The 23849-nt window shown below is 34.0% G+C and overlaps 3 protein-coding genes across 4 annotated transcripts; all 3 read right to left on the bottom strand.

Annotated features, from left to right (window-relative positions):
• Window positions 1-1369: 1369 nt before the first annotated feature.
• Window positions 1370-4474, bottom strand: LOC120184286 (aluminum-activated malate transporter 4-like). The gene is made up of 5 exons (XM_039188784.1): window positions 4352-4474; window positions 3748-4113; window positions 2931-3068; window positions 2568-2837; window positions 1370-2364 (listed from the first exon to the last, which is right to left on the bottom strand). Exons 2-5 carry the CDS (start codon window positions 4103-4105, stop codon window positions 1484-1486), a joined length of 1647 nt encoding a protein of 548 aa, XP_039044715.1. The 5' UTR covers window positions 4106-4113; window positions 4352-4474; the 3' UTR covers window positions 1370-1483.
• Window positions 4475-10765: 6291 nt separating this feature from the next.
• Window positions 10766-14750, bottom strand: LOC120184288 (IAA-alanine resistance protein 1-like). Of its 2 annotated transcripts, XM_039188787.1 has the most exons (6): window positions 14090-14750; window positions 13122-13205; window positions 12933-12982; window positions 12692-12743; window positions 11515-11607; window positions 10766-11210 (listed from the first exon to the last, which is right to left on the bottom strand). In XM_039188787.1, exons 1-6 carry the CDS (start codon window positions 14421-14423, stop codon window positions 10969-10971), a joined length of 855 nt encoding a protein of 284 aa, XP_039044718.1. In that variant the 5' UTR covers window positions 14424-14750; the 3' UTR covers window positions 10766-10968. The 2 variants fall into 2 exon arrangements, with proteins under 2 accessions (XP_039044718.1, XP_039044720.1); XM_039188789.1 differs by lacking the exon at window positions 13122-13205.
• A 2140-nt stretch (window positions 14751-16890) lies between these two features.
• Window positions 16891-22136, bottom strand: LOC120184289 (histidine kinase 4-like). The gene is made up of 11 exons (XM_039188790.1): window positions 21397-22136; window positions 20950-21183; window positions 20664-20833; window positions 20076-20294; window positions 19798-19984; window positions 19663-19714; window positions 19342-19571; window positions 19021-19119; window positions 18225-18925; window positions 17635-18123; window positions 16891-17523 (listed from the first exon to the last, which is right to left on the bottom strand). Exons 1-11 carry the CDS (start codon window positions 21742-21744, stop codon window positions 17262-17264), a joined length of 2991 nt encoding a protein of 996 aa, XP_039044721.1. The 5' UTR covers window positions 21745-22136; the 3' UTR covers window positions 16891-17261.
• Between the last annotated feature and the right edge of the window lie 1713 nt (window positions 22137-23849).

Raw genomic sequence — 23849 nt, forward strand, 5'->3', positions numbered from 1 at the left:
TATTTTTAATTTATTAAAAGTATGACTACAACGAGAGAATATGTAAATAACATGGAACAAATGTGTGATTCTACCAAAATATTTAACAACAATTAACTTGAAGTGATCACATTTTAATTAAATAAGAACGAAGATGACCATATCTTATGTATTTTGAAATCAGTAACCAAAAGTGAACAAAACACAAACATAAGAGATCATCCGTGTAGTTAAACCTAAAATTTATTATCCAAACGCATTCTCGTTCGAATCATAAATTAAAATTTTAAGCTTCACTCCTTTGGCTCACCCGAACCATGCCATAGGCAAGTCTTTTATAATTCAAGTCAATTTAATCTAAATTAGTATTTAAATTTAGGGTTATTATCAGTTACCTAAACATTAACAGATAGTTATATAAACCTTTCTGCTGTTGAATAAATCATAAGTCTCCACTTTCACAATTGAAGACTTTCAAGTCGCACTTTAAATATCAAAAAATAAATGTTTTCTTAAGCTGATTAAAATAATTTCGTCGCGCGAACCAACTAATCTCAGTGGTTAAAGGAATCGTTGTTGTTCCTAGAGGTCATGGGTTTTGAACACCAACGAATGCAGCAGGATGATTGAGTATTCATTATCAAATGATTGAGAGTATTTAGAATATATATTACTTTGTAATTACTTTAGCTCAATGAAAAAAAAATCCGTCACCAATTACACTATACAAGAATTGTCCGGCTGCGTATGAGTATTCATATATGTTAATTCAAAGACGAAATTTGATTTGAATCTTGAAACGATTAAATTAAAAGAAGATTTAAAAGATATTTAAATGAAAAATAAAGAGACAAAGGGATGACTGGTGGGACGAGTTATTTCATCTCCATATCTATCTAATATTTTCATATCAATCACCCACTCAGCACCTACGACAGATAAAATTTTCCCACACTCACTACCTAACTAGATACTTATTACTCATCCCGTATCCGTTCATACCCACCAATTTGAGATAGTCGAACTGTCTTCAATTTTAAAAATGTTTATACTCTAATATTTGGTTAAATTACAAGTCTTGTCCTATAAAATCTTAAGATTTACATAATAACATTTGAAATTATAATTAAATTCATAATGATCTAAAATTTAGGTGAGTTTTACATTCACACCCGCCCACCACGAACTAAACTTATGTTTATCCCCGCCCCAATTGAAACGGATACAATACAAAATTCACGAAATTCTACCCGTATATCCCTAATTAGACCTTTAATATTCGAGGTTTTTGTGTTAAATGTAAAAGTCAAAAACATGCATCAAAGTGCCAACATATATATATATATATATATATATATATATATATATATTTGGCATTTACTACATTGGAAACATCAGAAAATTTCATTACCATGAACAAATGTAAAATAATAAGTTGAACAAAAGAATCTACAACAACAACAGAAAATCAATCTTAAAACCTTTTGTTTCGCTAGTTGTTTGACTAAAAGCAACTTGTTAATCTGTTCCAACATCCGGTTGCCTCCTTTTGAGGTGGTTGGTCGCGGGGATCCGTGAAGTTCGCTTTCTCACTAAGCTCCTCGAACGCGTCAACGAGATTCTGGAGCCTCGCGACGAACTCGATCAAGAGTGATGCGAATGTCGCTAGAGATAACGAGCTAGCGCTCTCGTATATTTTGGAGTCCTGACCAGGCTGCAGCAATGCTTCTGCGGTGACGGAGAGACGTGGCCAAGACGGTTTCTGTGCCATGCTCTCCGAGGCAATCAAGTCCGAAGGCTCCATCGACATATCGCTCAGGGATTTGATCACCACTTTGTACTCGTCCTCTTTGACTTCTTCTTCGAGGTCCTTGTGATGCGGCGGGGTAGCCCAGCTTTCTGAGTTGACTAGAAGATACGACTTGTCATCGACCTTCATCTGCAAATCCTCTCCGGCCTCGTGAACTTCCCTCAGTATGTCTCCGGATCTCAACTTCTCCATCTTTTCGACTTTTTCTCCGAGCTCACGCAGCACTTTAGCCCCCGCGGTACAAGCCCTCTGCATCTCCAGAGCGAAAACCTTTCTCTTCTCCGGTGGTGCCTGAATTTCCGAGAGCATACACCCGTGCATCGCCATCACCATGAATGCACAATGCCTCAATGCACCACTCACTTTGACAAAGTTCCTCCACGGATAGTTGAATGACCTGTAAGGACCATGTGGAGGCTCCCATGATGCAAAATCAAGCAAAGTATCCTCCTGGCTTGAAGATTGCACAACTGATCTGTACGCACTATACAATGGATCATCATACGCTTGGTATGTGAGAATTTTGGAAGGAATCCTCTCATATTCAACACATTGCAGATAACCTTTAACACAACCTAGAAAACAACACGATTCGTCAATTTAGGCTCCGTAAACATCACACTCGATGTGCGGCTCTGCTGAAAGTCTCGACGAGCTCCGTCAGGGTAGGTCTGTCTGTCAAGGACAGCACATACTTCTTCCGACAAAGCTCGATCGAGAACCGCACATCAACAGGAACAGCTTCACAGAGGATCGGTATTCGAAACACAAGACTAACCTTCCAAGGAAGAAGCAACGTTCTTGAAATTTTTCACCACGGATTTATGCAAATCCTCCCCTGCCCATATGGGGAAAACACATATACTTATAATCATAGACATGCCGGCACCAAAGAAGATATGCAACAATCTCCAAATGGCAGTGTGGATGAAATTTCTCGAGTTGTTCCCGGACACCAGCACAATACAGAACGTCAACAAGAATACCCGGAAAGCGTATTCGTACGTTTTCACTTTAGGGTGCAATTTGCAGTAGTTGGCAATAAACCCTAAACCAGAAATGAAAGATCTCACAAATTCATACATAAAGTTGAATGACCCTTTTGAAAGGTAAATACAAATTCATCATAAAAACACCAAACCTGCTATGAAAATGCTGATCAAAATTACATATTCTTCATACTCTCCGGACATTATCGATAGCTCTGCAATGCCTAAACCTACCACTCCAGCAGAGAACGTTCCTATAGATCGGTTGATACCTTTGCTGAGTGTTGCACCTACAAATATTCGAATCACATCGGTTAAAAACAACCGCCGATAGTAAGTCGTATACATGAACCCATTGAGTGTACTCAGTGATTAGTACTGTAAATGAGCCGAGTCAAATTCAAGTATTGATCGACTCAAGAAGTATAAATCTGAGTTCGACTCGACTCGAAAGCTCGTGAGAAAATTTGACTCAAAATCAAATATTGAAACTTATCTCGGACTCAAAATCTTGAACTCAAAATATTCAAAGAGTTAGCTTGATTGAAGCTCAAACTCAAACTTAACCTAAACCTTAGGTACATGAAAAATATATTAAACCTTAGGTACATGAAAACTTATATTGTATATATATTTTTCAGAAAAAGAACATATAAATGTTAATATTACTCGTGATTTTTTCGAGTCGGCTATCAATTAATTAGCTTCGGTTCATTAAGAATTCAAATTGAGTACAAGCTAAAATTCATTCTATTCTAATGTTGATCAAAATTTAATAGAAATGATCTCAAATAGCTTGCGATCCGTCCTATCTCGTTTAGGTATCAATAGGTAATAAAATAGAATGTTCTAAGCTACGTATTGAAACATCTTTGTATTGTATAGATAAAAATCAGAACAAAGTAGTATATTATAAACACTACTATATATATATATATATATATATATATATATATATATATTACTTACCTACGCTGAATTCGAAGATCAAAACGACAGTGAGAATTGCCCAGATTGAATACTGACTGGCATCCCTGAGGGGCTCTTTGAATAGCATAAGCAACGAGACGGACGTTAGCGTGAGCCCAGTTTTGAAGGCGAAAAAGATCTTACGAGTATCCGATCGACCCATTTCATACAACTTGACAGTGAGTTCATGAAGGCCGTTCCAGAAGTACTCGATCGAATCACGGCACGATCGGAAACGCCGGCCTTTGACGCCATCCTCGCCGCCACTCGAGTAGTAGGAGCCTAATCCCGAATACCCTTTCCTCGAAAGCAACCTTTCTTTATTCTCCGCACCGTTCAGAAAAGACCTCCCCGCCATTTTCTCTGCACCAAACAGATCGAAAACAGAAACGGTGATTTACAAGGCCCGAACAAGATCTCCAAGAACAAACATCTGGGTTCAATGGATACGGGAGAAAGAAAAACTGGGTATGAGCTTGATCCGATCTACGTGAATTGAATGACGGTGGATTTAGTTTTGATTGATTAGGAGATCAAAAAAATAATATAATGGAAGTCAAAACAGAGGCAAGGAAGAAAGATAAGGAGAGATCAAAATCATTTCTTCCCACGCGTCACCATCCACTTGGTTTTCATTAAAATAACAATTTTCTTGGATAATTTCACTTGACTTTGAGTGAAAAGTGAAAACCATCCATCGAAAAAACTCAGAAATCCCGTGCCCCATGCTTTATGTTGAAGGCCATTTGGCTGATATCTTGAATTTCTTCTTTGTAAACCCAGAATGGATTATATATTGGGTTTAGTCTTTTAACTTGAATCATTACCCAAATCAACTTGAATTTTATACTAATATTTTTTTTCATGGTGATTAGGCATGTGATAATTGGCTATCATTGTTAATTCTATAATCTAATCAGATCTAAATCAGATGACCAAGATGCCTTATCATATCTTCTCTTTAATGTATTCTATCGTTCTTAGTTTATAATTTATAATAATTGTCGGGACCATGCATTGTCTGGGATCTCAATTATTTGCCATGTTCTTATCTAGGATTAGATCTAATGTATGAAGAAAATAATGGCTTGGAGCCATTGATCCTTTTTCGTATTTAACATTATTATTATTCTACTGTAACAAAAAACATTATTATTATTATTATTATTATTATTATTATTATTATGATTATTATTAATGGTTCAAAAATATCTTCAAACTATTTCAATAAAGATAATTATATTCTTAATTTTTCATTTGATTGAGTACTTTAACTGATAAAATAATTTACGTGAATTATTGTCAATAATTTTTAGAAAGTAGTTTAACGTTCCCACTTAACACCGTCACTCTCCCCCAAGATTATAGTATTTGTTCGGAACTTTTTTAACTTATTAAAGACACATACATACACTACAAACATTATTACTCGATAACCTCTAGGAAAATCAATATTCTCTTTTACCATTAAAATCACTTGATGAGTTCATTAAGTGAATTCTTTTACCGATGTTAATTATAAGTATGTTAGTATGAGTATTAATGTTATGGACATAATAATAAATTTTATTGACAGATAATCAACGTATAACGATAATATGACGAAGAATTGTCAAAGATATTAAGGTAAATTATACGTTCAGTATTTATATTATTATTTTTGTTCGATTTTGTTACTTGAATTATTACTTTTTTCCAAAATCATATTTAATATTTAGTTTAGAATTTAAAAAAAATAATTATATTCTTAATTTTTCATTTAATTGAGTACTCTAAATGATAAAATAAGTAAATTCTTGTCAATAATCTCTAGAGAAAGTGATTAAAAGTTCTCAGTTGACATTTTCTCTTCCCGTAGATTATGGGCTTTATTACTCATTATGAGCAAAATTTCCTTCCTCTCCCTTATGTAGAAATTATTAAAAATAATAATAATAAGTGAAATTTTGTTTGAAAGGTTTGAGGTGATTATGAATTAATATTTGTTTAGAACTTTCTTAACTTATTGAAACCGCACACATATCCCGCAAACATTGTTACTCGAACTCAAAACCTCTAGGGAATCAAATTTTGTTATCGTTAAGGTTGATTGGATTAGGAAACCTATTATGCGTTCGTAGATAACTTTTTACGTTGCTCGAGTCTAATTTGCAGTTTGTCGATGGTTTTTCAATAACTTGATCCCCTTTTTTGGTCAGTTTGTCGAGACGATCAGATCTGTTTATATTTATTTTTGTTCGAGTTTCTTTGTTAGATTTTACTCTTTTTTTGTATGATTCTTCTGTGATATTAAGTTGATAGTTTTTTAATGATTATAGGAAATATTTTAATTATGTACTTAATTTACGATTATTATCGTAAATATTTATTATAATTTAAAATAATTTTTATTTTGAGTAAAATTAATCACTTCTATAAAGAATGATAATATAACAAAAAGAAATCAAAATATATTATTATCATAAAGTTTCAAAAAATTAAATGACTAAAATTGTTTTCTTTATGATGTTATATAGATCTTGTCATGTGATAAATTATCTAACATAATTTTAACCATAGTCCCTTACCTTAATGTTATATATCACTATTTAAATTATTTATTTATTTATTTGGACATGAAAAGTTTAAGTTAGGAATGATTTCATCGGTCTATAATCTTGATATACCTATTAAATCTCAATAATTTGTGTCGATACTTATTGACTATTAAAAATATTTTTTATTAGTTTTGTATTGATGTAACATGTTAAGTAGTTCAATTTTCCGTTTAATGTTATTATAAATTGAGTAAATTATATAATTTACCAGTCAAATATTTTTTCTCTTTTATTTTAATTATTAAATTTTATTTAATCATCATAATTTATTTTATTATTATTTTATATATAAAATATTATTACTAAAAAAATTTGTTTTAAAAAAATCTCACCCTCATCCCCTACTCCAGCCCTATCCCTTTATAATTCTAATTGGTGTTTACTGTAGCTGTCGCGTGTGTTATTACGTGTGTAACAAGTAATTCGGACGGCGGCGATACCGTTATTACGTGGGTATTATCACGTTTTCGGATCACGATTTGAAGTCCTGATTCCAACCCCCAACACAGCCTCCCTCCCTCACGTCACGCCGGCCGCCATCACCGTCGAACTACACACTCGCCGACGTGCCACGTATATTCAACTTTGTATATTCAAAGTAATTATGTTTTTCTCGGTATTTTTTTATTTTAGTGATTGCAAATCTAGGTTTTTTCTTGTTCTTGATTTCTTGATTTTTCACGTCTCCGTGATAACTTGATTTCTTGTTCTTGCAAATCTGGGTTTTTTTTAACGTCTCCATTAATGAGAATACTGTGATTGTTTTCAAGTGATTCAAGATTTCATGGGCCAAACTTTGAAAAATAAACGTGGGATTCTCAAATGGGTCGTGCCCGGTTTAAGCTCAAACACAACGATTTGATCCGTTTAATTTCCAGCAGCTCTGGGTCTTTGCAGGAAGCTGGAATATAGAAAATTCTGATTTATTTGCTTGATTAATGTTGAAATCATGGAGTCGAAATGGTTATTTGGTTAAGATTCCATCTGATCTACTGGACTTGTGGATTTAAAGCTGAGATATTCTGTGAATTCATATCACGAGAATATCGTTGAGTGGGAAACGGTGACCGGATGGTGGCCATTAGGTGGGTGGTGATGGTGATCAGCGGGTGTGTAGTTCGGCGGTGATGGTGGATCTCGCCGGTTCAATGGAGACATGAAGGAAGGAGGTTGTGTGTGGTGGTGTGGGGAATTTTAAATATGCTATTACATATTAATATAAATTTATAAATCACATATAATATAATATAATATAATATATTACAAAAAAAAATTTATCAAACCTAAACAGTGACAGTTATAGTTCAATTCCATTCATATTTAAATGATTTTTTCATCAAATTCATTTTTTTGAATATAATATTTTTTTAGATAAGTAAATTATATTTCATCCAAAATAATGCAACCAAGGCTGCTACAAAACGTCACAAACATATAAGCGCAAATACTACTTACATCCTCAAATCAGTATATTCATGCCTGTACATCTTAATTTTTACAGACTCTAACAGCCTATTTATAATTACATCTATCGAACGAATCAAATTTCTATGATATTTATGATTACGTTCCTCCCAAATGAGGTAAAGAAAATTAATCCACGCAAGTTTAAGGACGCGAACTCTAAGAGATTTACCTTTAAGGTTAGCCAAAAGCCATTGAAGGAGATCATCCCAAGAACGAGCCACAAAAGAGAGGCTACAAACATTCAGGACAGCCCCCTAAACACCTCTTGCATAAGAACAGAAAACAAAGAGGTGGTCACGAGATTCCGAACCAACACCACACAAGCCACAACCAGCATCAACAGTCAGTCCAAACCGAGCAAGCCTATCATTCGTGGGTAGCCTATCAAGAATGACCATCCAATAAATTAAAGAAAATTTAGGAACATGGCCCGGAAACCAGACTAACCTATGCCAGCTAACTTTCTCTTTGCTTTCACGAATGCAATCCCAAATCCACTTCCCATTAATAAGATTCCAGTTAACATAAGGCAGGAGCAATCTCCTAATCTCCTCTCTCAGCTTCAGTAATTTGACTAATATCCAGCTAAAATACGGTTTGCAATCAACCTCCCAGTAGCTCACAGATTTAAATATGTGAAATAATATTTTAACATAACTTCTTTAAAAATTTATATGAGTCGGTTGAATGAGTAATGATATCATATTATCTTCACTTCATCAAACTCTTTTCTACTTCATAGTTGAGAAGATTTGTAATTAATTAAATGAATTTTTTTTTTGCTATCAAGTTGTAAGGCTTTTACCTGATTAATTTGGATCGAGTCTAGGGTCCAAAGGGGCCCCGACCCCTGTAAAATAATTTTATGTTCAATCGATTTTTATCTAATAGTATTTTAGTTTATGTAAAAATAAGTATTCAAATTAAAAACATAAGAATTTATTAGATATTTAATCAAGTAGGAGTCAAACTAAAGAATAATAATCCAATACCAACAATTGATTGGTCTAGTTGGATGAGGCACTATATCTCTTAAGCAAGGTCAGGGGTTCGAATCTTGGCGATTGTGAATTGAGTAAATTGGGAACGAAGGTTCGCCCTCGCCTCTGTAGTATCCGATTCAAATTAGTCGATCAATAAATCGGAAACTAATGGTTATACAAAAAAAAATAATCCAATGTTCTCAATTTTTTGGTCTAATAACAATTTAGTTCATTATAAATTTAATTATTGGGCAAATTAGGCATTGTATTCTAAATTGTAAATTTAAATACCTAGTAAGTAATTGTATTTTTCTTAAAAAACTTTAATATTTGGTCATGTTTATATCTAATTCTCACTATGTCCCTGTCGACCCGGGTTGTACACCTAGTTTTGGCGGGTAAGTCTCCTAGCGAAATTTTTTGCATACACAATGACTCATACCCGAAACATTACTTAAACGATATCAAACTATTTACTACTTAAACCAACCATGTTAATATTTAACTTTTATTATAAGGTATTATAAACAATTTAAATTACCCTGTAATGAAACTCTTATTTACCATTTTTTATGTGGCGTGGTTTTGCGAGCTATTAAATACTTAGCTATAATTGACAGCAAGACACCCTGATATTCTCGCAATATATTTTTATATAAAGTCGACTTCTTTTTTATAGTTCTAGATGTATTATAATTATTGCAGCTCATTGCGTCACACGTTTCAATCTATGACCCTTGTTTCAAATTGTTCTCAAAGTTTTTAAACATTTTAATTTCATTCCCAAATAATGATTACCATTCTAGATCAGTCCTCAAACATTTAGCATTTTATCTTCATCCATAAACTATGATCTTCATTCTAAATTAGTATTTAAACTTTTTGAACATTTCAATTTAGCCCTACATTATGCGTATATATAAATCATATCTATTGTTAATAAAATCTTTAGACCAAGTTATGTTAATATATGTTTGAAAATAATTTAGGTTGAACTGGTTGAAATGAATTATATATTGGGATGAATTTGAGGATAAAATTGATGATGCAAAATTTTAGGGACCAATTTGGCATGATATTCATAGTTTGGGAATGAAATTGAAATGTTCAAAAGTTTAAGAATGAGTCATAATTTTGGGATGAAATTGGAATGTTTAAAAGTTTAAAGACTAATTTGAAATAAAAGTCATAATTTGGGGAGATATGATGGAATTAACTCTAATTATTATTATATTTCTTTTTCTAAAGTTTAGTTGGCCCGTATTAGTCGGTCAGGGTGCGCGACATGATTTGAAAGTAAGATGTGAAATTTGAATTGTCACCTTCCAATCAAATCAGTCACCTTACGGTTCAAGTTTCTTTTGTGTTCTCCAAATTATTTGAATTTAAATTTTTAAATTTTTAATGAAAATTGAATTAATATTTCATTTTTTTAAATATTTATTTCGTCTCATTAAATATGCTTATTATTGATTTTAAAAAAGTCAAAATTTTTAAACACATGATTATTTTAAATATTTTAATTCATCACTTTTTATAAAATAAATATTTGAAAACTACTTCATTTAACAACTTTAAAATATGTTTTATTCATATTTTTATCAACAATAAATTTTAAATAACAAAGAGTCGGATAAAAAAATTTGACGAGAAATCAATAATAAACAGATTTAACGAGACATAATATTATTTTATATATTACTGCCTATACTTTATTCTTGATCACTGAAATACGTTTTTGAGAAAATAAGATATTTTTTTTCATTTACACAAATTTAATTGAATAAATGACCACCTCCTTGAACTTGTACTCTCTAGGCATCTCGAATGGCCAATCAAATTAGGCAGCGGAGGAACGTATAAAATCATAAAAGCAAAAGTAAGAGACAATATCTTAGGGGGATACAAGTCAAAGATTAAGGACTGATTTGGATACAACTTAAAGGGATTTAATCTCCAAAATGGGTAATTTTTTACAGGTAATAAATGTTACATACAAGATACAAACAGATAAAGGACAAATTTTATCGGTCAATTAGACGTGTTTGATGGTTCACACACACATATCTACACCTCATGCATTGCACTTAAGTGTCAGCCCCAGAATTTATATAAAAATGGCATAGCCAGCAAACATGTATGCCCGATCTTAGTAGTATGAATACAGCACACCTCTAACGTAAATATTTAAACCCTACCTTCTGGATTTCAGGCTGAGATGCATTATCTACATTTGAAGAGTCGTCTGATATGTCAGGTTGCGAACTGTTGTCATGAGCAGCAGCAGCATTTTTCAATTTTTTATTGCTCTTGTGATGAAGGTGACGAGGACCATGGCTCCAACCACTAGTCCCTCCAGAGTTTTCTTCGACATATCTGACCAGCTTTTCAACAAGAAGAAAGAGTACTATCCCAGCTGTGACATACAGAAACACCAACATGAAAAGAGCATTATTTCTTTTCGGCAGAGCAACAATCTTTCAACGGATTTCCTTCAGCATTATACAAGTTTAACTGCTTTGAAAAGATGGAACACTTGGTTCATCCATCTATGAGACTATGACATGCATTCGAATTTTCAATAGTAACATTACTGAACAAGAAATTTCTTACACCATTGCAGATATAAAGAAATTATAAGACCAGCCTAGCATGTTTCCCGCATTCATGCATACATACACAAACACAAACACACACTTTTGTTATATATTGCTACTTATCAAGAACGGACAAGCCCACAGAAAGGTCCTTCAAAGAGTGCGCATGCGTATGATCATGATCCACGAGATCAGCATGTGAGTGGGAGTGTCCACCTGCAGACGGTTTATAAGCAAATGAATTATCTAATAGCATAATTCAACCAGCAAACGATTATACAGACTGCCCTTACACTAATTCTGTCAACTTGTTTGGGATCAGAATTTAAGATTTGACTTCTTTTAATAAGATTAATAAAAGCAACCCGGAGATAGAGAAAGAAAAAGCCTAATGATGCTTTGGCTAGCAAACCTCCCATAATTTCACATATCCTATAGGATCACATTATGATTTTCATGAAAAGAAGAGTTTTGATGCATCACTAAGGTGTTGATGGACATTGGGAGCCTCAGGCTAATGCGGAAGACACTTTGGTCCATAAATCTACTTAGGCTACTCAGGAGTTATATCTCCAGTTGCAATTGCAGTTGTAGGCCTTTTTGTTTGGATGGGATAATAAGGTAACTACCATTTGCACAAACAAACCAAAGTCACTGTCCTTTGGGAACATGTTTTATGTGAAGTCATATTAAGGAGCCATCAATCTTTGATTAGTTTACATTTACCCCCTCTCCTGAACCAAGAATGTGAAAAATCCCTTTTTCAACAACCATTGGATCATTAAAACATCGAACGCACGCAAAGCGTATATTGCTGTGAAAGGCAAGCAGTAGCCAGGAAGTTCAAATAGCATCCCTGTAATTGAACACCCAAAACCACCAAATGGCTTCCAGATGGAACTAAATTCTGTGGCCTCCCTTGTCGAGACAAACTCAACCATGTAAAAGATGTAAATGCAAAGTAAATCTCTCGCTGACTGTCAAGGAACTTGAAGTATATTAGTTATATTGATCCAAGAACTAGAGCTCATGTATTAAAAGCCTTTAAATATACCACAAAAGCCATGGTTATAACAACGTTTTTGATAAACCACAAATTTAAGTACTGAATTTAAGTTATAAAATATATTTTGTTTATTACTTAAAATTACAGAATATAATTAGACTATTTGATAAATGTGAACTCTTAAACATACCACGTTATTTTAAACAAAGACAAATTTAAACGTAAAATATTAATTAAATGTGTTAAAAGAATTAAATCAACTGATTATAAGTTTATACATGAGGAAAATCATACCAAACGAATGCGGCAACTGGTGAAGAAAAGCATCTCCCAACATAACTCCTGACTGTAATATCAATGTACAACAAAATGTAGAAAACTATTTAAGAGAGAGAGAGAGCATTGAATAATGAGCTCTGAATATTGCTCAACCCAGAACTACAGAAAAGTTATATTGTTCAGGTACTCAACAGACGTTATCTTCAAAATATTTACTTAAAATTTCATGACAGATAAAAGGTTTGAAGAATCTAACCCCAAATAAAGCCAGGGAATCAACAATCGCCTTGGATGGCTTCCCTTGTACTGCAATAAATAATCAAATTTTGAGCTCCATTATCAGGAATAATATATTTACGGGAAAAGAAAAAAATTAATTCAGCAGAAAATAAAGCTGAAGTGAAGACCAAATATATAAATGATCATGCTTCGAAAACTAACTTACTGAATATCAAAGGTAAAATAATCAGGCAAATAAGGGAAGCCAATCTTACTAAGAGCGAACATCCCAATGCACGTAACCAAAGGCTTGCAAAAAAAGTCCAAATAAGGCTGAAACCTCATACCAGAATTGCATCAATTATGTGAACTCGACACTTGTTGGATGTCGAACAACAAAAATGCAAAAATCAAGGGGATAGCAGCTTTGCAGCGGAATGCATAATTCCAACATGACAAGCAATCAGAACCCAAAAACAAAATCCAAGAGCATTATACAGATCGCCAGAAAACAGTGTGCATATATTGCCTCAGAAACAAATGGCTAAATGGTAAGTGTTAGAAGCTTATACTGAGTGATTAAACCCGGCATTCCAAGCTGATTCTAGCACCTCACCCATAAGCAACTGACATGTAGAGGAAGCTTAAACCCTGAACCCATAGCAAATAATTGATACAACAGCCAATCCTAAAACCAGTTACAGACCAGATCTCATTATCGACATTTCTGCTACAAGCGCATACAACAGCTGAATTACAAGCGGTAGGCCAGTACAATCTATTTTAAAAGGGGGAACTCTGCCCAGTGCCCACCTCAAGTGAAATTCAATCCAACAACTTGATTAAAACTGCCATTCATTTAGAGCCGTACGATAACCATCCTTTTCCTTCACATTCAGTCACACCAAACATTTTAGGAAATCAGAATAAACTAAACAATATTACATAAATTGTTCTACTTCCAAAATCTATCTCTAGATTAGCGTATATCCATGGTTGGTTAATCAGTGGGAAACTATAATCAAGCTTACTTAAGCCGATAAAATGAAGAACCCAGATTTAAAAGAAAAGTTTTTCACTCGGAACTTAAGTCAAACTCCAAAAAGCTTCACCTTTTCCACTCAAACTCAACTTAAGAAGACGTCAGATGTACCGCAAAGTAGACTTAAAAACGTAAGTTTCATTTAAAATTACCTGAACCAGAGAGCTTGGGATGATCATGATCGTGATCATCCCGATATGGCCCAAATCCGTACAATTTCATGTCTTCCTCCTCAGCCAAGTCCTCCGGTAACATCATCTTTTTCCTCTCTTCCTCCGCCTGGAGGTGCTGGTGATGGCCATGATCATAGTTATGGGAATGATGATGGTTGTGGTCATGCCCATGCCCATGTCCGTGATCACATTGGTGATGATGCCCATGGTCACCATGCGTCGGCGACATACCGTACCCACTCCCGAGACACAGATCCAAACTCACAAAAACCAAAACCACCACCAAAAAGATCGGTGTTTTCTCAAACCCCATCTTTCATCCCTTCCATTTTTTTTAATCCACTTTTTACTGCCTTTTTCTAGTGAAATTGAAAACAAAAAGACTTCAGATCGGAAAGCAAAAGAGGAGCAAGAAATTGAAAGGGGAAAAAAAAGAATAAAGACCCAAACTAAGAACGGCGTTTGCAAGTGCCTTCAATGGTGATGAAACAAACAATGACTAAAAAAACCAGGATTAGGGCTACTATGATGCCGAAGGTTACTACATCCATTTTGTGTGTGCACCACTTAACGAGATAAACCTTAGCTTTCCATTTTTGCAAGTAAAAATTAAATATTTTATGTAGATTTCCGACTGACGAAATTAAAACGATAAATCTTTTTTTCCCTTTCTTTTTTTTAATACCAATTTTGACACTTTTTATTGTGGAATCATTATTAGAATGGCATGATGACAATACAATAATTAGGGGTAATATTGTAATTATAACAAATATTTGGTGGATTACAGTTAATTAGAGCTTGGTATATGGGCTAAGGCCCGCGGATTACCCATTTAACCCGCTATTCGTACGGGCTTCAAACCTCAAAAATTAAAAATCGTTTAAATTGTGGGTTTTTTAGCCCGGACCGTTAAACTCGCGGGTTTAATGGGTATAACCGCGGGCTACCCACAAAACCCGTTTAATTTAAAATTCATAAAATTTTAGAGAAAATAAACTTAAAGAATTTTATAGAAAAATAAAATAAATTACTTATAAATATGATGTTACTTATAATTATTGTAGTTCTTAAATTTATTAGGACGTTTGTCATAATTTTACCGCTGCTTTATATTTTTTTCATTTAAATATACACCATTATCATTTTGGTATTTAAAGATTTTTTTATTTAATTTTGACCTTTATTTTTTTTCATGAAGTATGTTATCCATTTTGTTATTTAATTATAAAAAATCACGTGATATTCTAATAATATATCACATGATATGTAATATTTGAATTAAAAATAAGAAAGAAAAGTAAAAGAAAAAATTGAAAACATACTTTTTAACTTTTAAAGACTTTTACAAAATAAATATATTTTAACAAATTAATGACTTATATTTTATCAATTTTAGTATAATTGTATCTTTCAAATTTACTCTTATATTGTAAGTATTTTATTTTATATTTTCATATTATGATTTAGCATTTCTCTAAAGTATCTATAAAATACAATTATTAGGATCAATTGACAACTTTATTGTTAGATTTGTATAATGTTTGACTTTGTTGAATTTTTATGTTTGAATTTATGCTTTCAGACACTTCTGTGTCTTCATATTATAGCATTGAATAATCGTGTTTTATAAAAGTATAATGTAGTTATTGTTTTATTTGTTTTTCAATTTGGTTATATAAGTGAATATTGTTTTTTAATTTGAGTTTAAGTAATTATATCATAATATATATATATTAATGATTAAAAAATTTAAAAAATATTATTTTATAATCATTTCCGGCTATTTAAAATAAAATTTAAATATTATTTATTATTTTGATGTGTTACCTTCCTTTTCAAGTTGCTCGATCATTTTTAAAGCTGTAGTAAGTTAAAACATTATTTTTTATTGCATTTAAAGCATTTAAAATTATTTTTATTTAACGGGCCACGGGTAAGCCCGTTTAGCCCGCGGGTTAAATGGACAGGTCGCGGGCCTTAAAATTCAAAACCGTTTATGAATGCGGGTTTTTCAGCCCGCTCTGTTTAAGCCCACACCGTCAAAACCCGCGGGCTAAACGGGCGGGTAGCCCGTATACCCACCTCTACAGTCAATAGATTTGATGAGTAATGAAATAAAAAAATTAAATTACTAATTTAGTACCTAAACTATTAGTTTTAATCCGTTTTAATATTTAAACTTTCAATTTTTTTAAATCATACTTAAAGTTTAGTTTTTGTTTCATTTTAGTATCTCACGGTTAAAAACTGTAATTTTTGTTTCATTTTAGTACTCGTTCAAAATTTAACGTTAAGTTTTGAAAAGATTGAAAGTTTAGGTACTAAAACGAACTAAAATTGATAGTTTAGACACTAAATGCGTTAAGTTTTTAATAACGGGTACTAAAATGAAATGAAAATTAAACGTTAGATATGATTTAAAAAAATTAAAAGCTTAGGTACTAAAACATATCAAAATTAATAATTTAAACACTAAATACATAATTTACTTTAAAAATACTTGCTATCTCCAAGGATTTTGGATTCACATGTTGTTATTTGAATATTTATTATTAAATTAATAAAAAAAATACTTAAAAGAGCCTTTTTCTAAGAAAAAGCATAATTAAGGCAAGTGTGAAAATGTAGTAATTACGCAAAAAATACATATTGAGATAATATTTTGTTATAAATTTACGAGTACGTATAAAAAATATATTAGAAATTGTAATTTTCATAGTAACTTACATAATATATATATATATATATATATATTCGAAAACTCCATCAAAGTTGATATAAAAAAAATCATAAAAATCAGAACTCAATTTCCTAGCACAAGTTCTCAAAGTCCCAAGAGAAAATCAAAGCATCCCCTTCGTAAAGATCTATACAGCAAACACATAGGGATGTAGTTTCCTGTGGTAGTATACAAATACTCGAATTCGAATCCAAAAATCGGAGTTCGGGTTAGAAATCATCGTCCAACACTCGTGTGATTTCGATGCAGTCGAGAATTCTCGGGAACTTATGCGATCTACATGCAGCGTTTTAACAAAAAATGCACCAGCAGGATTGGGGAAAAAAAGTTAGCCGAAAATGTCCGGTCGGATCATATTCCTCGCTTTTGGTTGTGTTCACTTTGCCAACGCGGGTGCAAGGTGTTCGGCTACGAGTCCGAGATCGGTTGGGCTTTGAAGAACTTGGCTACTGCCTGGTAGAGATTTTCTTCCTCAAAGGGCTTTGTGACATATCCATCCATCCCACATCTAAGGCACTCGTCATAGGTGGCCTGAATTACATCAGCCGTCATGGCTAATATCGGGACGTGCAACTCGCCTTTCCGGGCAAGTCCTTTGTCTATGCCGCCTCCATTCATTTGTTTGTTTGCTTGACTCTCCGTCATTCGAATCCGACGTGTTGCCTCGAACCTGAAATAAAAGTTCAGGATATTATATGACAGCAACACATACACACTTCTTTCTCCCTTTAGTATCGGTATATTGATCGTCGAGAGAGACATAATATACATAATTACCTACCCGTCCATTTCCGGCATCTGAATGTCCATGAAGCATGCGTCGAATGAGTGCGGAATCTGAAGAAGTTTTAGTGCAACTTTTCCACTCTCGGCACATTCCACGGCAGCTCCAAACTTCTTCAATGCACCAGCAGCAACTCTCCGGTTTACCATGTTGTCATCAACTACTAATATTTTCTTCCCACAAAGTAAGCTCCGAAGAGATCCATTCGGCATGTCTTTTCCCGCCTGGCTCTTCGTACCGATCCCAAGCACCTGTTGAAGACATGCAGCCACCATACTTGCCCTCATAGGTTTCAAAATCGTAGTGTCTGCAAAACCGGCTGCCTTTGCTTTCTCAAGCTCGGCATTAGTAATATTTGTCGCAAGAAGAATCATTTTAGGCGACTTAAACGCATGTCCATTCAACATCAGTGAGCTCAAACCGCCATCTTCCCCGGAAAGCCATAAATCTTTCTCGACGAGAATTATATCCGGCTGGATTTTACTTCTGCAATATTCAACTATGTTAGAACATTATATTAGTGTAGAAAGTTCGAATTTTGGATCAACGATAAGATTTTCTCGATTCTAAACAGGAATTCGACTTACACGCATGAAGAGCCGTTGTTCCCACATGCAGAAACTGCTATCTTTACACTACTTGCAACCTCAGCGAGTATGCCAAGTCTCTTCAAGTGGTATCGAGTTACGGCAGCTCTAACCGGTTTTCCGTCAACTACTGTTACTTTCAATCCTCGGAAACTAGAAGGAAGATCGTTTTTCATGTCATTAAACGAAGCTTTTTTACATCTCCCAAAATCTGCTGTGAACGAGAATGTGCTTCCGACTTGTGGCCGGCTAATGAAGCTTATGTGACCACCCATTAGCTCAACCAAACACTTGGTAATGCTCAAGCCTATGCCCGTCCCGCCGTAATTTCTCGAAGTTGAACTATCTGCCTGCATAAACGGCATGAAAACCCTATCCTGGGCAATTAAAGGGATCCCGATACCCGTATCTTCTACGGATACCATCAAAGTGACACTCTGAGAAGTTTCACCAGGAACCGTCATGTTTATCGAGGCGTCGTATCGCGATTCATCGTAGGAAACTAAATGCTTGAAGGAATCCCAACTGTTCCGCTCATCGGCTGCTTCATAACCACTCAAGGTTGTAAACTGGTGTGCACCTGATATCGGCACACCTTCATCCAACCGTCCATTCAAACAAGTTTCAGATTTTGCATCGACTGCGGGCTTCGTGTTTTCCGCTAGATGAACTTTAACAAATATGTGTCCCCGTTCGGTAAACTGTCAAAATCACAATAAAATGAAAAGTCGGACCAACATAGATATATACCACCTACTGAAAGCCAAAATGAGTGAAGATAAAGCAACCAACTTACTTTAACAGAGTTCCCAACAAGATTCGTAATAATCTGTCGGAATCTTCCCGGATCTCCCATAACCATTTCTGGAACTTTATCGGAAACAAAGACAGCCAACTTCAGTTCCCGAACAATTACACGTATTCGAGTCATTGTATGCATCAGGAACATGACCATTTGTAGATAGGAAAACAGAAAAAAAGAAGGCACCGAGTTAGTTCAAGCTCTTATAAACCATAAGGTTTTTCCTTCTCCTATCATAGGCATCCACTGCCTGTAGGAACTAAATAAACCGAAAAATGAAGTGTTAGATTTTCCATTAATTCTATCTAGAATTACCTCGACATCTTTGTTCCTAGACTTATCGGAAAATAAAGACAGCACATCATCTAGGATAGATCGAAGGTTGAAGGGGACGGTTTCCATCTCCAATTTTCCAGCTTCGATTTTGGCCCGATCGAGCACCTCGTTTATCAATGTTATCAGTGCCTTTCCACAGACCTGAGCGGTCTGAGCATAATCCCTTTGAGTTGAACTTAAATCCGTATCCAAAAGCAAAGCAAGCATCCCTGCAACCATTCAAAAAGTCACCAAAACATTGCTGCTTAACATCAGTTAATGCCCATATTTCAAAGAGAACTTGAGATATTCAGAACATACCGAGGATACCATTCATCGGAGTCCTGATTTCATGAGAAACTGTTGCTAAAAACTGCAAAAAGAACACATCATAATTAGTTTTAGCTTGGAAATTAGTAGTCAACAATGTGTTGTTACGTATACTTAGAAACATACCTGCGATTTGGCAACATCCGCAGCTTCGGCTCGAACCATCAGTTCTTGCATTTCATGGAAATCGTCTTCAACTTTAACAATGTGTATAGCTGCACCATATAAGATATAGCCAACTAATAAGCATATCACAAAGAATAAGAAAGCGGTGGTCAGCGCCGTCCACGACGTAGGTGCCTTCTGATGATATCTGCTCGAAAAAGCCGATGACTAAGCCGCTTGTAAAATCAACAACTTTCATTCCGTAAACTTCATGAATAACAAACTGGTTTTTCACTCACCTACATATCATTGTATGCTTCCTGAACGGATCTCCGAAATCGAGCTTGCTTTCATACAACAGAGCCGAGTCACCATCTTGATTTTGGTGGCCATACATGATCAGGTGATTGGAAGAGTTAGTAATGTCATACACATTCACTAAAATCGCTTGATTTCCAGCAAGTTGCCCGAGCAGATTCTCCACCAGAGACTCCACATCAAAGGCTCCACCGAGGTATCTGCGTTACAAGTTATTTTTTATGCATAACGAAATCAACAATTCGCTAATAAAGAAACGAACTAACTGAAGCAATTAGGCCTGTTTTATTAAGCAAAAAGTGTGGAGAACTGTACATTTTTTCGGATTTACTTATCTACCTTCGAATAACTAACTCCATCAGCATTGATAACATTAACAAAAGTCTAAACCCTTTTTTCCCCATTTGAAGTGTTCATTCTAATACAATTGCATTTGATATAGACTACAAACTTTTCTTCTAACCACTCTCAAACTATCTAGTGACGTTTTTCAGTTTGGTTTGACCGATAAATTTCAAAACTATGTCGAATGTATTCGCCAACTCTAGTAGCAAAAGCCTACAACTTACCCTGCAGTTGCTTCAATGCGCTCTTCCACCGTTGGCCTTGTTGGGAGCTTGGATCTGTAAACGGGCAATGTCAACACAACACCTAGATGATGGGAACCGAGAAGCCTGAAGGGGCTAGTTAGGACAGCTTTCCCAGTAGCCCTAGCCTTCAAGATGTTTTCCCTGTCTTCCTGCACAAAGCAACACGGGCAATGTGATTCGAACCGAATACCGAATTTAAATATCAAACTAAAGGTAAAAAGCTTAGAACTTATGATAAGCAGATTGTATATAACAAACCACATACATCCCCAGACATCATATCGAGCGATTCGATATAGGAGACGGTTGCTTGAGAGAGTATCACCGGAGCATACTCGTCTCGAACAGGAGAATGTTCCCTCTGCATCGTCTTTATCGTCCAGCCGTTCTGCCTCTCGAATTCCTCCCTCTCCGAGTGCGCTACTCTTTCTGCATAGGACACCCCACTCAGCAATGGCCTCTCGAATGCGGTTCTTGCAGTGTACTCAGCAAAAGTCTCCTGCATTTCTTGCACACACACGCACAAAAAACAACACAAAGTGCACAATCAGAAACAGCAATAATCCAAAGCTGTCATTTTTAGTATTCTAAAATCTCAACAAATATGAACTAAAAGAACATAAGATCAACCACACTAAGCTCTACAAAGGTTTTTTTTTCTTCTCAAACTTAAATAGAAATTTCCAAATTTATATGAACAAGAAGGCTAAACCTGATCAATAGCAGATTGATTCTTGTAGTAATGAAAAGTGGAAATAAGGATGGCCAAGGCGTGAACATGGTTAACACTAACACTGAATTGATCTTGCAACATCCTTGCCCTCTCGTCGCACATGCTACTCAACACCTCTTTCCTCCTAAGTTTGTTGTCAGCATCCATTTTTTTGTAGATCCAAGTGCTCAAAAAGGCCATCACCATTACCCAGAGCAAAAGAAATTTGGGCAACCAAGCCCTGTTGGCCTGAATAAATGTGTACCCTCTTTTGCTCCCCATTTGCTCAATCATTTTGACAGCCACCGAGTGGTGCTGCTGCTGGCTCCGTTGCAACTTTAGACCCATCACCAAAACCAACTAAACCGCTAATTTCAACTTGTTCTTTCTTCCTTCTTTGACACCAACTCCATATCTGAGCTTGAACAAAGAAATGAACTCTTAAGAATTAAAGGGGAAGACTTTTCTATTCTCAGACACAAGCGTGGCTCTCAAAAGATGTAAGAGAAAAGCTCAAACTCCAAAGACTATTTCTCATCATCTCTCACCGCCAATAATAAAAAAGGGGTTTTTTTTCCTTTCTTCTTTCTCTGGTGCCAATATAAAAAAAAGGTTTTTTTTTACAGGGAAACAACACTAATCATGTTTCCTTCCGAGTGTGAAAGGTGTTTGAGGACAACCAAGAGAACGACGAACACGTTCACACTTCACAGACAGTTCACTGTTTTTCCTTTATATTAAAATCAAATTCTGCAGATTGACCAGCGAGCACTCACAGCAAAGACCAGAAAGAAGAGGAAATTAAAGATAAAGTTAAGGATCTTTGGAGGATGAAATGGGGTCATTTGAAATGGTATCATAGATACAGCACATTGAATAAATATTTTACATATACTACTACCCGGTGTTATTTTTTTTTCTTTGGTCGTCCTTTGATCTGTGCTGTGGGGCTTACTTCCTCTTATTTTACTATTTTTTATTTTATTTTAGTTTTAAAACAATTATATAATTTACCCAGATTTCTTCATCAACTGAATCGAATTTCTTGGATTTTTTGCAGATACGCTGTTGTCTCCCTCTAAGACAAACTCTACATTAATAAACCCTCCCTCCCTCTTCGAACTTTTAAAATTCAAAGAATTTATGGTAAATTCATTAAATAATTATTTATATTGTGTTTTCATTGGGATGCTAGATTTTATTGAAGAAACCGTGAAGTTAAATCATATAATAATAATTAGGGTAGATTATAAGTTTATCAACTAAATTTTATTATCTCCTATTTCACTCACTGTATTTTATATCTTTTCAATTTTCTCATTGAACTTAATACATTGTGTGTTTTTTTGTCACTCAGTCGTTTTTTACTAACAGCGTTATGACATGACTTTTTGTTGCTAAGAGAGGAGTGATAAAAAAATCCAATGCATAAAGTTTAGTGGTCAAATTGATAATAATCATAAAGTTTAGTGGTCAAATTGATAATAATTAGAAGTATTGTTAACGAAATGGGAGATTGAGTAGAATTCAGTGATTAAATTAGTAATTTACCCATTAAAAACTAGTTGTTAGTGAAAAACGATTAAGTATTAAAAAATCAATTTAATAAGAAAATTAAATTATAATAAATAAAATATAAAAAAGAATAAAATTTAATTATTAAAATTTATATTTTATCCTAATAATTAAAATAAACTAAAAAATTGCTTTGAGGTTCTAAAAAATCAACATCACATATCTTTTGGAAAATGACATGCGACAAGCCACAGATTTCATTCCCTTATTTGACATTAATACCCTTTCCTTTATCACTCTATTGTCAACTTTGCCCTTCAACATTTTGACCAAAACTTCGTGTAAAGTTTTTCGAATCAAGTTTTCGTAATAATTATTTATTTATTTTTATTCTGTATAACATATTTAGTAAATTTTTCATATTTTAAAATGATATTTAATAAGTTTGAAATAAAATTTTTAAGCATATTAAATATGTTTAAAATTTAAAAATTTAAACATTTTTATTTTAAATTGGTACCTTTTTTAAAAAAAAAAACTATTTAATATTCACCCTCCCATGGTTTAATTATTACAACATAACTTTCTTTTTGTTAGTTGTACCTAAAACACAATTTGAAAATAATATTTTTAAATATATAAATGCTAAGCTGGCTCCCATTTTTAATTAATGAATTTATTTGTTTTTCATGTGAAAAAAATTGGAGTTTAAATAATTATAATAGGAGTTTAAATAAGTTCGGACATTAGTAATTGCAGGTGATTGATCGTGCATTATCAAATGGTTTGAGAGTATTTAAAACATATACTACTTTATAAACACATTAACTTAATAAAAAATCGATACGAAGTTGGACTCAAATTTATATTTCATATTTAAATACAATAAAACTTGAACTTAAGATATTAAGATTAGAACATTTTAATTTTATCATTAA

This window comes from Hibiscus syriacus, unplaced genomic scaffold (genome assembly GCF_006381635.1).
Source record: "Hibiscus syriacus cultivar Baekdansim isolate YM2019G1 unplaced genomic scaffold, ASM638163v2 tig00112864_pilon, whole genome shotgun sequence".
Lineage (NCBI taxonomy): Eukaryota > Viridiplantae > Streptophyta > Magnoliopsida > Malvales > Malvaceae > Hibiscus > Hibiscus syriacus.

What these genes read in the sequence shown, in the direction of transcription:
- LOC120184286 (XM_039188784.1), bottom strand. Translation starts at nt 4,105, where the DNA reads ATGGCGGGGAGGTCTTTTCTGAACGGTGCGGAGAATAAAGAAAGGTTG. An exon ending in GATCTTCGAATTCAGCGTAG is followed by an intron (nt 3,069 to 3,747) that starts GTAAGTAATATA and finishes GAATATTTGTAG; the next exon opens with GTGCAACACTCAGCAAAGGT. An exon ending in GATCAGCATTTTCATAGCAG is followed by an intron (nt 2,838 to 2,930) that starts GTTTGGTGTTTT and finishes TTTCTGGTTTAG; the next exon opens with GGTTTATTGCCAACTACTGC.
- LOC120184288 (XM_039188787.1), bottom strand. Translation starts at nt 14,423, where the DNA reads ATGGGGTTTGAGAAAACACCGATCTTTTTGGTGGTGGTTTTGGTTTTT. An exon ending in TATTTTACCTTTGATATTCA is followed by an intron (nt 12,983 to 13,121) that starts GTAAGTTAGTTT and finishes TATTTATTGCAG; the next exon opens with TACAAGGGAAGCCATCCAAG. An exon ending in CCAGTTGCCGCATTCGTTTG is followed by an intron (nt 11,608 to 12,691) that starts GTATGATTTTCC and finishes AACCGTCTGCAG; the next exon opens with GTGGACACTCCCACTCACAT.
- LOC120184289 (XM_039188790.1), bottom strand. Translation starts at nt 21,744, where the DNA reads ATGGGTCTAAAGTTGCAACGGAGCCAGCAGCAGCACCACTCGGTGGCT. An exon ending in CGCATTGAAGCAACTGCAGG is followed by an intron (nt 20,295 to 20,663) that starts GTAAGTTGTAGG and finishes CTTGTAACGCAG; the next exon opens with ATACCTCGGTGGAGCCTTTG. An exon ending in AACAACGGCTCTTCATGCGT is followed by an intron (nt 18,124 to 18,224) that starts GTAAGTCGAATT and finishes TGAATATTGCAG; the next exon opens with AAGTAAAATCCAGCCGGATA.